General features: G+C 44.1%; 1 protein-coding gene across 1 annotated transcript; it reads left to right on the forward strand.

The window, feature by feature from the left end:
• The first annotated feature begins 7,188 nt into the window (after positions 1 to 7,188).
• LOC106572243 (rho guanine nucleotide exchange factor 10-like) lies at positions 7,189 to 11,529 on the forward strand. The gene is made up of 3 exons (XM_014146264.2): positions 7,189 to 7,343; positions 10,295 to 10,599; positions 10,833 to 11,529. Exons 2-3 carry the CDS (start codon positions 10,395 to 10,397, stop codon positions 10,970 to 10,972), a joined length of 345 nt encoding a protein of 114 aa, XP_014001739.2. The 5' UTR covers positions 7,189 to 7,343; positions 10,295 to 10,394; the 3' UTR covers positions 10,973 to 11,529.
• The last annotated feature ends 3,606 nt before the right edge of the window (positions 11,530 to 15,135 follow it).

Here is a 15,135-nt window from a genome sequence, read left to right on the forward strand (position 1 = left end):
ATTTGTTAGTGACAATAGCTAGGTTTCCATCCAATTGGCGACATATTTTCATACCCATATTCTAAAATCTGCATTAAGAAAATATGTGCATTTTCCCACCATTGGTGTGTTTCCACTAGTGATGGGAAACAGGATTTCTGAAGGCTTCGGGGCTTTCACCAAATTGTGCTGGAAAATGGTTCATTACTCAGAGCTTCATTATCTGTACACAATTCACATTAGTGACATTTGCTGGTCAGCAATAAAAAGTAGGTTGTGATTATCAGATATATACGTTTTTTTCCTCCACTGTTTTCATCAAACTCAATTGCGCAGCGGTAAATCGTTGGCAATAGTAGCCTATAATCAGTTGGAATACCAGGTTTACTGTCACGCCCTGACCTGAGAGAGCCTTTTTATGTCTCTATTTAGGTTTGGTCAGGGTGTGATTTGGGTGGGCATTCTATGTCCGTGTTTCTATGTTTGGGATTTCTTTGTTTCGGCCGTGTATGACTCTCAATCAGGAACAGCTGGTTATCGTTGTTGCTGATTGGGAGTCATACTTAGGCAGCCTGTTTTTCCTTTGGGGTTTGTGGGTAGATGTTTTCCGTATAGGTACTTTGCCTTATGGAACTGTGTAGTCGTTGTTTTGTTTATTTTGTAAGTGTTCACTTTTCTCAATATTAAAAAGATGAGCATTCATATTCCCACTGCGTTTTGGTCCTGTGTTCACGACGACCGTTACAGATTTACCCACCAAAAGAGGACCAAGCAGCGTGGGAACAAGGAGCAGAGGGTTCAGGATTCGTGGACTTGGGAGGAAATTCTGGACTGAAAGGGACCATGGAGACAAGCTGGGGAATATCGCCACCCGAAAGAGGAACTGGAGGCAGCGAAAGCTGAGAGGCGGTGGTATGAGGCAAGGGAGCGCAGCAGGCACGAGAGGCAGCCCCAAAAATGTTTTTTTGGGGGGGGCACACGAGAAGTTGGCCTGAGTCAGGAAGGAATTCTGAGCCAACTTCCCGTGCTTACAGGAGGCAGCGTAGTACTGGTCAGGCACCGTGTTATGCGGCAGAGCGCACGGTGTCCCAAGTACACGTTGAGCTCCCGGTGCGCTACATCCCAGCTCCTAACATCTGCCGGGCGAGAGTGGGCATTGAGCCGGGGTGGAGTGTTCCAGCTCAGCGCATCTGGTCTCCGGTGCGCTGTCTCGGTCCAGGTTATCCTGCGCCGGCGCTGCGTACTATGTCTCCGGAGCGCTGGGAGGAATCAGTTCTTTCTGTGCCTGCGCTCCACCCGCGCCGGGCTAGGTTGGTTATTCAGCCTGGAAGATGGGTAACAAGCCTACGCACCAGATCTCCAGTGCGACCTCACAGTCCAGTATGCCCTGTTCCTGCTCCTTGCACTAGCCCTGAGGTGCGTGTATCCAGTCTGGTACCTCCATTACCAGCCCCACGCATCAGGCTTCCTGTGCCTGCGCCCAGAGCCAGGCCTCCTGCATGTCTCCCCAGCCTGGTGAGTCCAGTGCCTGCGCCCAGAGCCAGGCCTCCTGCATGTCTCCCCAGCCTGGTGAATCCTGTGCCTGCGCCCAGAGCCAGTCCGCCAGTCCGGAGCCGCCAGAGCCGCCCGCCAGTCCGGAGCCGCCAGAGTCGCCCGCCAGCCGGGCGCAGCCAGAGTCGCCCGCCAGCCGGGCGCAGCCAGGGTCGCCCGCCAGTCCTCCGGCGCAGCCAGGGTCGCCCTCCAGTCCGGGGCCCGCTGCGAGGGTCTCCAGTCCGTGGTCGGCGGCAGGAGATCACGCTCTAGGGGAGCCATTGAAGTGGGGTGAGCCAGGGGTGGAGCGGGGTCTGCGTCCCGCTCCAGAGCCTCCACCGCAGAGAATTGGCCACCCAGACCCTCCCCTATAGGTTCAGGTTTTGTGGCCGGAGTCCGCACCTTTGGGGGGGGGGGTACTGTCACGCCCTGACCTGAGAGAGCCTTTTTATGTCTCTATTTAGGTTTGGTCAGGGTGTGATTTGGGTGGGCATTCTATGTCCTTGTTTCTATGTTTCGGATTTCTTTGTTTCGGCCGGGTATGACTCTCAATCAAGAACAGCTGGTTATCGTTGTTGCTGATTGGGAGTCATACTTAGGCAGCCTGTTTTTCCTTTGGGGTTTGTAGGTAGATGTTTTCTGTATAGCTACTTTGCCTTATGGAACTGTGTAGTTGTTGTTTTGTTTATTTTGTGTGTTCACTTTTCTCAATATTAAAAAGATGAGCATTCATATTCCCGCTGCGTTTTGGTCCTGTGTTCACGACGACCGTTACATTTACATCCTTCTTCACTTTTTTGCCTTCAAGTTTACTATTTAAAAAAGGAATCTATGGCATTATTTATGATGCTTAACACATAAGCTTATACTATATTAAGTAAAATAAAACAATTTAACAATAGTGTAGAAAGTTTGGTATCATACAAAACAATTTTTTAAATAATGTGCCTTCAACGGGTTTTGACCTCATAACCTCACATCGCTGAATGTTCCATAATTCCCTACTCTACTTGCTAAGTTACCGGTCAGGTGAAACTAAACTAACTATACTGAACAAAAATATAAATGCAACAATTTCAAAGATTTTACTTAGTTACAGATCATATATGGAAGTCAGTCAATTGAAATAAATGAATTATGCCCTAATCTATGGATCTATGGATCTGTTGGTCACAGATACCTTAAAAAAGGTAGGGGCGTGGATCCGAAAGCCAGTCAGTATCTGGTGTGACCACCATTTGCCTTTGCAGCGTGACACATCTCCTTCGCATTGAGTTGATCAGGCTGTTGATTGTGGCCTGTGGAATGTTGTCCCACTCCTCTTCAATGGCTGTGCAAAGTTGTTGGATATTGGCGGGAACTGGAACACACTGTCGTACACATGGATCCAGAGCATCCCAAACTTGCTCAATGGGTGATATGTCTGGTGAGTATGCAGGCCATGGAAGAACTGGGATTTTCAGCTTCCAGGAATTGTATACAGATCCTTGCAACATGGAGCCATGCATTATCATGCTGAAACATGAGGTGAGGGTGGCAGATGAATGACACCACAATGGGCCTCAGGATCTCGTCACGGTATCCTGTGCATTGAAATTGCCATTGATAAAACGCAATTGTGTTTGTTGTCCGTAGCTTATGCCTGCCCATACCATAACCCCACTGCCACCATGGGGTACTCTGTTCACAACGTTGACACCAGCAAACCGCTCGCCCACACAATGCCATACACGTGGTCTGCGGTTGTGAGGCTGGTTGGACATGCTGCCAAATTCTCTAAAATGAGAAGCAGCTTATGGTAGAGAAATTAACATTAGTCGAGTATCTGGAGAATCAGCATTTGTGGGTTCGATTACAGGCAAAAAATGGCCAGAAACAAAGTACTTTCTTCTGAAACTCATCAGTCTATTCTTGTTCTGAGAAATGAAGGCTATGCCATGAGAGAAATTGCCAAGAAACTGAAGATCTTGTTCAACGCTGTGTACTACTCCCTTCACATAACAGCACAAACTGGCTCTAACCAGAATAGAAAGAGGAGTGGGAGGCCCCGGTGCACAACTGAGCAAGAGGACAAGTACATTAGAGTGTCTAGTTTGAGAAACAGATGCCACACAAGTCCTCAACTGGCAGCTTCATTAAATAGTACCCGCAAAACAACAGTACCCGTCTCAACAGTACCCGTCTCAACGTCAACAGTGAAGAGGCAACTCAGGGATGCTGGCCTTCTAGGCTGAGTTGCAAAGAAAAAGCCATATCTCAGTCTGGCCAATAAAAAGAAAAGATTAAGATGGGCAAAAGAATACAGACACTGGACAGAGGAAGATTGGAAAAAAGTGTATAGACAGACTAAACTAAGTTTCAAGTGTTTGGATCACAAAGAAGAGCATTCGTGAGACACAGAAAAAATGAAAAGATGCTGGAGGAGTGCTTGACGCCATCTGTCAAGCATGGTGGAGGCAATGTGATGGTCTTAGGGTGCTTTGGTGGTAGTAAAGTGGGAGATTTGTACAGGGTAAAAGGGATCTTGAAGAAGATCACTCCATTTTGCAACTCCATGCCATACCCTGTGGACGGCGCTTAATTGGAGACAATTTCCTCCTACAACAGGACAATGGCCCAAAGCTCAGCTCCAAACTATGCAAGAACTATTTAGGGAAGAAGCAGTCAGCTGGTATTCTGTCTATAATGGAGTGGCCAGCACAGTCACCGGATCTCAACCCTATTGAGCTGTTGTGGGAGCAGCTTGACCGTATGGTACGTAAGAAGTGCCCATCAAGCCAATCCAACTTGTGGGAGGTGCTTCAGGAAGCGTGGGGAGAAATCTCTTCAGATTACATCAACAAATTGACAACTAGAATGCCAAAGGACTGCAAGGCTGTAATTGCTGCAAATGGAGGATTCTTTGACAAAAGCAAAGTTTAAAGGACACAATTATTATTTAAATAAAAAATGATTATTAATAACCTTGTCAACATCTTGACTATACTTCCTATTCATTTTGCAACTCATTTCATGTATGTTTTCATGGAAAACAAGGACATTTCCAAGTGACCCCAAACTTTTGAACGGTAGTGTATATCATGAGGCCTCATTTTGAGGCCTAGTTTAACGCTAATACAGTGGCCTGAAACTCTTTGTTTACATGCCACATCAGGCCTGCAAGACACATTATGCTGGTTTACAAAGTGATGTGTAATTCCTGTTGAGTTAGGATAGCCAACAGTTGGAATTTTCATTCACCCGCAACCTGCATTCAGAATGACTGTCAGCGTTATAAACATTGATAAAGAAGACTTCTAGTGATAGTACATTTGATACCGGAGCTCCGAGGAATGCGTCGAAATCGCGAAGCAGCTAACTTTGAAGCAGTGTGCAGATGCGTGTTTCCCTTTATCATCAATGACGTCGAAAGCTTTGTTTGATCACATGCTTTTTCAAACCGTGTGTCACAAAATGCGAGATCCCACTGATTTTGCCCTGGTTCCAGTGCTTTCTCGATTCCAAGCTGCTTTCAAACACCGACATCTATTGGACACCGTACTTACAAATATAGTTAGCATTTTGTACAAATACTTCCAGCTGACCAGTAGCTTATTTAGGAAGCATGACGTAAGATGCAAACCTGGTTGCTATTCCAACTAATTACAAGCTACTAACACCAATTACAGGCTTCTAACACCAATGTAACACTAGCCAATTTGCTGTGCAGGGTTTAGTCACCATGACATGAAGCAACAATAGCTCATGGAGTTGTTTACTGGATAGTTCACCCTAGGAAACTACAGTTGAAGTCGGAAGTTTACATACACCTTAGCCAAATACATTTAAACTCAGTTTATCACAATTCCTGACATTTAATCCTAGTAAAAATTCCCTGTCTTAGGTCAGTTAGGCTCACCACTTTATTTTAAGAATGTGAAATGTCAGTATAATAGTAGAGAGAATTATTTATATCAGCTTTTATTTCTTTCATCACATTCCCAGTGGGTCAATGTACATTCACTCAATTAGTATTTGGTAGCATTGCCTTTAAATTGTTTAACTTGGGTCAAACATTTCGGGTAGACTTCCACAAGCTTCCCACAGTTACTCCTGACAGAGCTGGAGTAACTGAGTCAGGTTTGTAGGCCTCCTTGCTCGCACACGCTTTTTCAGTTCTGCCCACAAATTTTCTATGGGATTGAGGTCAGGGCTTTGTGATGGCCACTCCCAATACCTTGACTTTGTTGTCCTTAAGCCATTTTGCCACAACTTTGGAAGTATGCTTGGGGTCATTGTCTATATGGCAGACCCATTTACGACCAAGCTTTAACTTCCTGACTGATGTTTTGAGATGTTGCTTCAATATATCCACATCATTTTCTTGTCTCATGATGCCATCTATTTTGTGAAGTGCACCAGTCCCTCCTGCAGCAAAGCACCCTCACAATATGATGCTGCCACCCCTGTGCTTCACGGTTGGGATGGTGTTCATCGACTTGCAAGCCTCCCCCTTTTTCCTCCAAACATGGTCATTATGGCCAAACAGTTCTATTTTTGTTTCATCAGACCAGAGGACATTTCTCCAAAAAGTACGATCTTTGTCCACATGTGCAGTTGCAAACCGTAGTCTGGCTTTTTTATGGTGGTTTTGGAGCAGTGGCTTCTTCCTTGCTGAGCGGCCTTTCAGGTTATGTCGATATAGGACTTGTTTTTACTGTGGATATAGATACTTTTGTACCTGTTTCCTCCAGCATCTTCACAAGGTCTTTTGCTGTTGTTCTGGGATTGATTTGCACTTTTCGCACCAAAGTACATTCATCTCTAGGAGACAGAACGCTTCTCATTCCTGAGTGGTATGACGGCTGCGTGGTCCCATGGTGTTTATACTTGCATACTATTGTTTATACAGTTGAACGTGGTACCCTCAGGCGTTTAGAAATTGCTCCCAAGGATAAACCAGACTTGTGGAGGTCTACAATTTTTTTTCTGAGGTCTTGGCTGATTTCTTTTGATTTTCCCATGATGTCAAGCAAAGATGCAGTGAGTTTGAATGTAGGCCTTGAAATACATCCACAGGTACACCTCCAATTGACTCAAATTATATCAATTTGCCTATCAGAAGCTTCTGAAGCCATGACATAATTTTCTGGAATTTTCCAAGTTGTTTAAAGGTACAGTCAACTTAGTGTATGTAAACTTCTGACCCACTGGAATTGTGATACAGTGAATTATAAGTGAAATAATCTGTCTGTAAACAATTGTTGGAAAAATGTCATGTGTGAAGAACAAAGTAGATATCCTAACCGACTTGCCAAAACTATAGTTTGTTAACAAGAAATTTGTGGAGTGGTTGAAAAATGAGTTTAATGACTCCAGCATAAGTGTATATAAACTTTCGAATTCAACTGTATGTTAACGTACAGTACCAGTCAAAAGTTTGGACACACCTACTCATTCCAGGGTTTTTCTTAATTTTTAATATTTTCTACATTGTAGAATAATAGTGAAGACATCAACACTGTAACATAATACATATGGAATCATGTAGTAACCAAAAATGTGTTAACAAATCAAAATATATTTTATATTTGAGATTCTTCAAAGTAGCCACCCTTTGTCTCGATGACAGCTTTACACACTCTTGTAATGTCATGGGCTGTGACATCAAATACTGCTCACATGACATTTTATGTTGGTCTGATGCTGTATTCTCCCCTTAATGAACCATCCATGGAAGCAATGTCACTCCCAGATGTTTTGATTCCCATATTTGTTGTCAATGTTTCAGCGCTCTGAGCTGGGAGTGTCAGGACAGACCGAGAGCTCCGGGAGAAGAAATAACATTTATGAAAGTAAGGGACACTGTCTACTGTATAATATGGTTATATTCAGAAGTAGCATTAAAATGTTCCTTGTCGTTCATGGTTTATTGGGGCAAAACTTTCCCTTGCAATTTAGCATTGTGTGATGCAATGCTGTAAGCCAGTACACATTGTTATGTTTACCCAATATCTAGCCTTGTCTCTGTCAATGCCATATCCTGCAGGTTCTGTGAATGAGTGCTAGTACACCCCTGTCTTAAAAAAGGCTGACCGCATAGACACTCAGAGAGGTTTGTGACCATCTTACGCAGGGCTGTGGTGTCACACATTGGGCACTCCCCTACTTTTACAATCATACAGATTTACAAGCAGCACAATCACAAATACAGCATGACATCAGCAGTACCCGGGACACCAGCCCAGAATCACACTGAACAAATCAAACCAGGACTAATCAGATCCTCATCAAGCCAATGGAAATAGATGCCTTATCAATCAAATGCAGACAAATCAAAGCTGTATCAACCAAATGCAGACAAATCAAAGCTGTATCAATTAAGTACAGACTAATCATTGCTCTAAAACAGGAAACATCTATTTAAATATAATAGTATATGACAGGCTGCAAATCCCATTTAGAACACAGCGGGGTCTCTCTCTCTCAGCCTTGCGTGTGCATCAGTGGAGGCTGCTGAGGGGAGGACGGCTCAAAATGTCTGGAATGGAGTCAATGGATTGGTATCAAACACATGTAAACCACGTCTTTGATGTGGTTGATGCCACTCCGTTGACTCCATTCCAGACATTATTATGAGCCGTCCTCCCCTCCGCAGCCTCCACTGGTGTGCATGTCTATGAGAATCTCAGTTACACATGTGATCTCAGTCATGTGGGAGTGTGTGCGTGCATGCATGCGAGCGAAGTGTATGAGATATCCCAGTTGCGTGCGTGTGTGAGCTCAGTGGTGTGTTTCCTCACAGCAGCGTGTGCATTATTTGTTCAGTTCAAGCACTGTACAGCGCCACCTCAGCAAAGGAGTAGTTCAGTGTGGTGTCAGAGCTCGCTCTGCGACTGCAAAAACGTTACTAAACCCCAGACTAGTCTAGCCACCCTACGTGATCCACAGTCCTGAGCTCCTCTAGTACAAGCCACCTCTCCCTGTCACTATCACCTCAACCTCAATCCTACACAGCGTAGCAAAATCCTACCAAATATAGGCCTTGCCAAATTAATTTAGAAAATAATTGACCATAGTTATTGTTAAGTAACTTTGTGAAATTGTAAATTAGCAATAGTGTTTCTTGGTGGGTAAAGGAGCAAACCTCGTTATTATCACGCCTCAGGATATAACCCAGATGCAGACACAGGAGGCGGATAGTACTGTACAGTTCTCAGATTATTTATTGTCAACATGGGGCAGGCAAAGGGCAGGTCGAGGACAGGCAGGGGTTCGTGATCAGGTCAGAGTCAGACAGGTACCGGACGGCAGGCAGGCTAGGGGTCAGGGCAGACAGAATAGTCAGAACTGCGAAAACTAGGAAACAGAACTTGACAAAAAGGAAGACGGGAAAGCCCGCTGGTAAGACCTGACAATACAAAACAAACTGGCAACAGACAAACAGAGAACACAGGTATAAATACACAGGGGATAATGGGAAGATGGGCAACACCTGGAGGGGGGTGGAGACAAGCACAAAGACAGGTGAAACAGATCAAGGTGTGACAATTATTGGATATTTGACATATTACACCCCTTTGCAAATGGAATACTCCCTGATATAGATACAAAACATGCAAGTACTATAGAGCTACATATGCAAGATCTTAATTTGAGCCAGTGTGCTACAGTAGGAAAAATAATTCTGCAGCAACAAGAAATGTGAATTATTCAGTGGATTATAATTAATGGATATTTTTGTCGGGGTTGATAGATTTTTCGTTAGGGCAAATCAAGTCTGAAATTTCAGTGGAAATTACAAACATTAGAAGCCTTTTTAAAACTCAAATGCACTACACGTTTGCATATCCTGCAGTGCAGGATAATTCTCAGCAACAAAAGAGTGATCAAATTAAGATCCTACATATGGAGAGATACAACTGGATTTCCTATAGGGGCCAGAGACAGCTGTCACCTTCACCTCTGTAATAGGAGTGCATTTATTGACCATGCTATATTGACCAGGACATGAACCCTATTCTTCAGCGATAGGGCAGACTTTTCCACATGGAAACAGGCTTTCTCTCAACCCTGAGGGGCCCAAAGCTAATTCGCTCCACACTCGTCAGGGCTGCAGGGATAGTTTTGATTTTCACCGTCTCCTGTCTGTAAGTGCTCTTGATGCTGGGTAGAAATACCCACGATACCCATTGCAGCGGAAAATCCAGTGGGATTGTACACCAGATTGACCTTGGATTAGTAATCTTGTAGTAACCTTGAAAGTCATCTATTGACCTGCAACCCACAATTTGTGTCTGTTTACTTAGCTAGTCACTCTGTTTACTTAGCTAATCACCCATGGCTAAAAACCCTGGGGAGTGGTAGTAGTGTCCAACGTAGCATGCTCTAACTCAGGGGTAGGCAACTAGATTCAGCCGGGGGACGATTTCTGTCGGAGCAGATGGTCTGGGGGCTGGAACATAATTCTGATCATTTATACACTGCAAATTGACAACAACTAAGCCCGAAAGGAGATTGATTGTATTGAAAATAACAATAATTTCATACCTTGAGTACACGATCACGTCTCTTTTAATCGTGGGAATAGTGAACAGATTTGGTGAACAGATTTCCTAAATTAAACTAAGTTTTAGCTGAATTTCTGATAATTGTAGTCTTTGCTTTACCAAAAACTAAAATCACCAAAATGTAACGACTTTTTTACAATGGCCCAAAAGAACGCCTGTTGCTGACCCCTGACCCCTGATCTGAATGTCTTCAATCCAATTAACTAAGGTTGGAATGATGCACTGCTCTCTTGCAGGGAAACCTCCCCCACGCTTGATGTAGGAGGTCCAGGTGATGCAGCAAGTTCTGAAAATGAAAATGTGTCTAGTCCGGAGGGCCTGCAAAGTCCAGATGGTATGGCCTGCACAGACAGCCCACCTGGCCCCACTAGCCCCAATAACGTCATCACAACCAATCCGACCAGCCGCTATGACATCCTGAATAGCCCGACCAGCCCTGATGACATCTTCATGACCAGTCCAGACGTCATCTTCAGGACCAGTCGTCCAGAGGTCAACTATGATGACGTGCCCTGTGAGAGCCTCCTCTCTCCTGTGGAAGGTGGGGACTCACACAGGGGTGTCTGCGTGTGCATATGTGTGTGTGTGTGTGTGTGTGTGTGTGTGTGTGTGTGTGTGTGTGTGTGTGTGTGTGTGTGTGTGTGTGTGTGTGTGTGTGTGTGTGTGTGTGTGTGTAAGTGCACGCATGTGTGCATGCATGTGTGTGTGCATCTGCAGATGCATGTGTGTGAGAAAATAATGTATGTAATTAATGTCTCCCTGGTTGTGTGTCAGATTGCATCTATGGGAACGTTCAGAGGCCAGAGAACCATCATGGCACCAACAACGGCTGGAGCGGCAGTGAGTTTGAGAGCTATGATGAGCAGTCAGACAGCGGGACCAAAGTCAAGACCCTGCATGGCCCACAGCAGTAGTAAGATAGGGAGGGCTCTTATTTTGTATACTCAGCTGCTTTTGCAATCTCTATATTTTTTGTATTTGTTATTCAGACCTTGATACTATACATAACTTGGTGCTACAATTATTTAATGACACCCAAGGATGTCTGTTGCATCAATGTAAGCATTGTGTCTGTGTTTGTTGAATGGAGATGTATTGAGGACTCTAGTGCCCAAAAGCCTGTTTTAGCATGGGCAGTGCCATTGAGGACTTTCACCATTTTGAAGTAGTCAACTGGGTGGAACTTCCTATGGGTTAAGGAAGGATCACATAATTCCATCCGGGTCATCAGGATGGATCAACCAATTAATAATACTCGTGACCAAACATTCCATAACTGCAGGTGGCAGTAAATCGCCAATCTTGGCTTTATACCTGTTCAAACAACACACTACAGGTGGCAGTATGTACCCTTTCAGCTAACTACTTCAAAATGGTACTGCCTGTGCGCTTGCACACAACATAATGGGACAGTTACAATATTGCAGTCTCTATACATCTCTATCAGTGGAGGCTGCAGAGGGGAGGACGGCTCATAATAATGGCTGGAATGGAGTGTAATGGCAGGAATGGAGTGTTTGATACCGTTCCATTCACTCCATTCCGGACAATATTATGAGTCGTCCTCCCTCTCAGCAGCCTCCACTGGTCTCTATGGTATGTTGCTATGTCTTTCCCAAAATATAGCAGCACTATGTAGGCTCAAATATCATATGAAAAGCATATTATGAAGTCAAATGCACATCACTTTTCAATCCCAAATTGTAACCAATAAAGGTTTTGGTTGTAGTAGCATTTTAGTATGCATGCCCAACTTTACTAGTAGCCCTATGGTGTAATATGCTAACACTTGACTATACAAACCACAGGAGGTTGGTGGCACCTTCATTGGGGAGGACGGGCACATGGTAATGGCTGGAGCGGAATAGGTGGAAAGGTATCAACAACATCAAACACATGGTTTCCCTTCCAGCCATTAATATGAGACGTCCTCCCTTCAGCAGCCTCCACTGAAAAGGTATGAGTGTTTCATTCAACTATAGTTGGGTTAATGAACACACACTCATCCTATACTGAGGAGCAATATGTACACAGCTAGATTAAATGCACTGCCTTGCTGTGTGTTTAGTAGTTAGTGGTTTTGTCAGCAGTCTCTCATGGTTCCTCTTCTTCTTCTCTGGGACCTTATAGCAGTCTCTGTTGGTTCCTCTTCTTCTTCTCTGGGACCTTATAGCAGTCTCTCATGGTTCCTCTTCTTCCTCTCTGGGACCTTAACTACACATTGCCTCTCCTCCTACTGCTGCTGCTCAAGTGTATTTCTCCTCTGAGTCTGTGTTGGTTATGATCAGGCAGGAATATGGTTTCTATAATATGAGGTATCGATGATATGCATGTTTTTAAACAATTTTCTTTTTTACAAAAACGTTTAATTTGAGTTTTGAAACTATATATACTGTATATTTATTTTTTGTGGGTTAGGCTTAGGAACAAGGGGAAATGGTCTATTGTAAAGGAGGGCAACACAAATTACTTGTATTTGCTTGCTGAATGAAAGACAATTCAAAATATATATTTTCCTGAATGCCATGGAACCAAAGTAGGACCAATGTCTTAATATAATGACTATCTAAGGAGAACGATAGGAAGGTGTACATTTGAGCTTCTCTGCACTTTCTAAAACAAATCGACCTCCAATTGACATCATTTCGTCAACCCTGTTTGCATCTTGTGATTTCACTGGCTTTTTTTTATTTATTTCACCTTTATTTAACCAGGTAGGCAAGTTGAGAACAAGTTCTCATTTACAACTGCGACCTGGCCAAGATAAAGCAAAACAGTTCGACACATAAAACAACACAGAGTTACACATGGAGTAAAACAAACATAGTCAAACATAATTCTATATACAATGTGAGCAAATGAGGTGAGATAAGGGAGGTAAAGGCAATAAATAGGCCATGGTGGCGAAGTAAATACAATATAGCAAGTAAAACACTGGAATGGTAGATTTGCAGTGGATGAATGTGCAAAGTAGAAATACTGGGGTGCTGTAACGGCTGTCTTTGGAAGAAGAGGACCAAGGCGCAGCGTGGTGAGTGCTCATCATTTAATATATATTCTGAGAACACAATATACAAAGAGAAAACGACAGCCAAACAGTTCTGTCAGGTCTACAAAACACTAAACAGAAATTAACCACCCACAAACACAAGCTGAAAAACCTCTACTAAATAGGACCTCCAATCAGAGGCAACAAGAAACAGTTGCCTCCAATTGAAGGTCAAACGAAACCCCTAAACATAGAAATAGAAAAAATAGACACGGACATAGAAATATACTAACATAGAACATATACCAAAAACCCTGAAACACATAAAACAAACACCCCCTGCCACGCCCTGACCAAACTACAATAACAAACAACCTCTTTTACTGGTCAGGACGTGACAGGTGCAAAGGAGCAAAATAAATTAATAAATAAACATGGTGGCGAAGAAAATACAATATAGCAAGTAAAACACTGGAATGGTAGATTTGCAGTGGATGAATGTGCAAAGTAGAACTACTGGGGTGCAAAGGAGCAAAATAAATAAATAAATACAGTAGGGGAAGAGGTAGTTGTTTGGGCTTGTAGATGACCTGGAGCCAGTGGGTTTGGCGACGAGTATGAAGCTAGGGCCAGCCAGGTCGCAGTGGTGGGTAGTATATGGGGCTTTGGTGACAAAACGGATGGCACTGTGATAGACTGCATCCAATTTATTGAGTAGGGTATTGGAGGCTCTTTTGTAAATGACATCGCCGAAGTCGAGGATCGGTAGGATGGTCAGTTTTACGAGGGTATGCTTTGTTACGAAATAGGAAGCCAATTCTAGATTTAACTTTGGATTGGAGATGTTTGATGTGAGTCTGGAAGGAGAGTTTACAGTCTAGCCAGACACCTAGGTATTTGTAGTTGTCCATATATTCTAAGTCAGAACCGTCCAGAGTAGTGATACTGGACAGGCGGGCAGGTGCAGGCAGTGATCGGTTGAAGAGCATGCATTTAGTTTTACTTGTATTTAAGAGCAGTTGGAGGCCACGGAAGGAGAGTTGTATGGCATTGAAGCTCGTCTGGAGGGTTATTAACACAGTGTCCAAAGAAGGGCCAGAAGTATACAGAATGGTGTCGTCTGCGTAGAGGTGGATCAAAGAATCACCAGCAGCAAGAGTGACATCATTGATGTATACAGAGAAGGGAGTCGGCCCAAGAATTGAACCCTGTGTCACCCCCATAGAGATTGCCAGAGGCCCGGACAACAGGCCCTCCGATTTGACACACTGAACTCTATCAGAGAAGTAGTTGGTGAACCAGGCGAGGCAATCATTTGAGAAGCCAAGGCTGTTGAGTCTGCCGATGAGGATGTGGTGATTGACGGAGTCAAAAGCCTTGGCCAGGTCAATGAATATGGCTGCACAGTATTGTTTCTTATCGATGGCGGTTAAGATATCGTTTAGGACCTTGACCGTGGCTGAGGTGCACCTATGACCAGCTCTGAAACCAGATTGCATAGCAGAGAAGGTACGGTGGGATTCGAAATGGTCGGTAATCTGTTTGTTAACTTGGCTTTCGAAGACCTTAGAAAGGCAGGGTAGGATAGATATAGGTCTGTAGCAGTTTGGGTCAAGAGTGTCCCCCCCTTTAAAGAGGGGGATGACCGCAGCTGCTTTCCAATCTTTGGGAATCTCAGACGACACGAGAGGTTGAACAGGCTACTAATATGGGTTTCAACAATTTCGGGAGATCATTTTAGAAAGAAAGGGTCCAGATTGTCTAGGCCGGCTGTTTGTAGGGGTCCAGATTTTGCAGCTCAGAACATCAGCTGACTGGATTTGGGAGAAGGAGAAATGGGGACGGCTTGGGCGAGTTGCTGTAGGGGGTGCAGTGCTATTGACCGGGGTAGGGGTAGCCAGGTGGAAAGCATGGCCAGCCGTAGAAAAATGCTTATTGAAATTCTCAATTATAGTGGATTTATCGGTGGTGATAGAGTTTCCTATCCTCAGTGCAGTGGGCGGTTGGGAGGAGGTGCTCTTATTCTCCATGGACTTTACAGTGTCCCAGAACTTTTTTGAGTTTGTGTTGCAGGAAGCAAATTTCTGC

The sequence above is a fragment of the Salmo salar genome, chromosome ssa15 (assembly GCF_905237065.1).
Source record: "Salmo salar chromosome ssa15, Ssal_v3.1, whole genome shotgun sequence".
Classification (NCBI taxonomy): domain Eukaryota; kingdom Metazoa; phylum Chordata; class Actinopteri; order Salmoniformes; family Salmonidae; genus Salmo; species Salmo salar.

Coding starts and splice junctions, on each gene's coding strand:
- LOC106572243 (XM_014146264.2), top strand. CDS start 10,395: ATGGCCTGCACAGACAGCCCACCTGGCCCCACTAGCCCCAATAACGTC. Junction 10,600..10,832: donor CCTCCTCTCTCCTGTGGAAG/GTGGGGACTCAC, acceptor GTTGTGTGTCAG/ATTGCATCTATGGGAACGTT.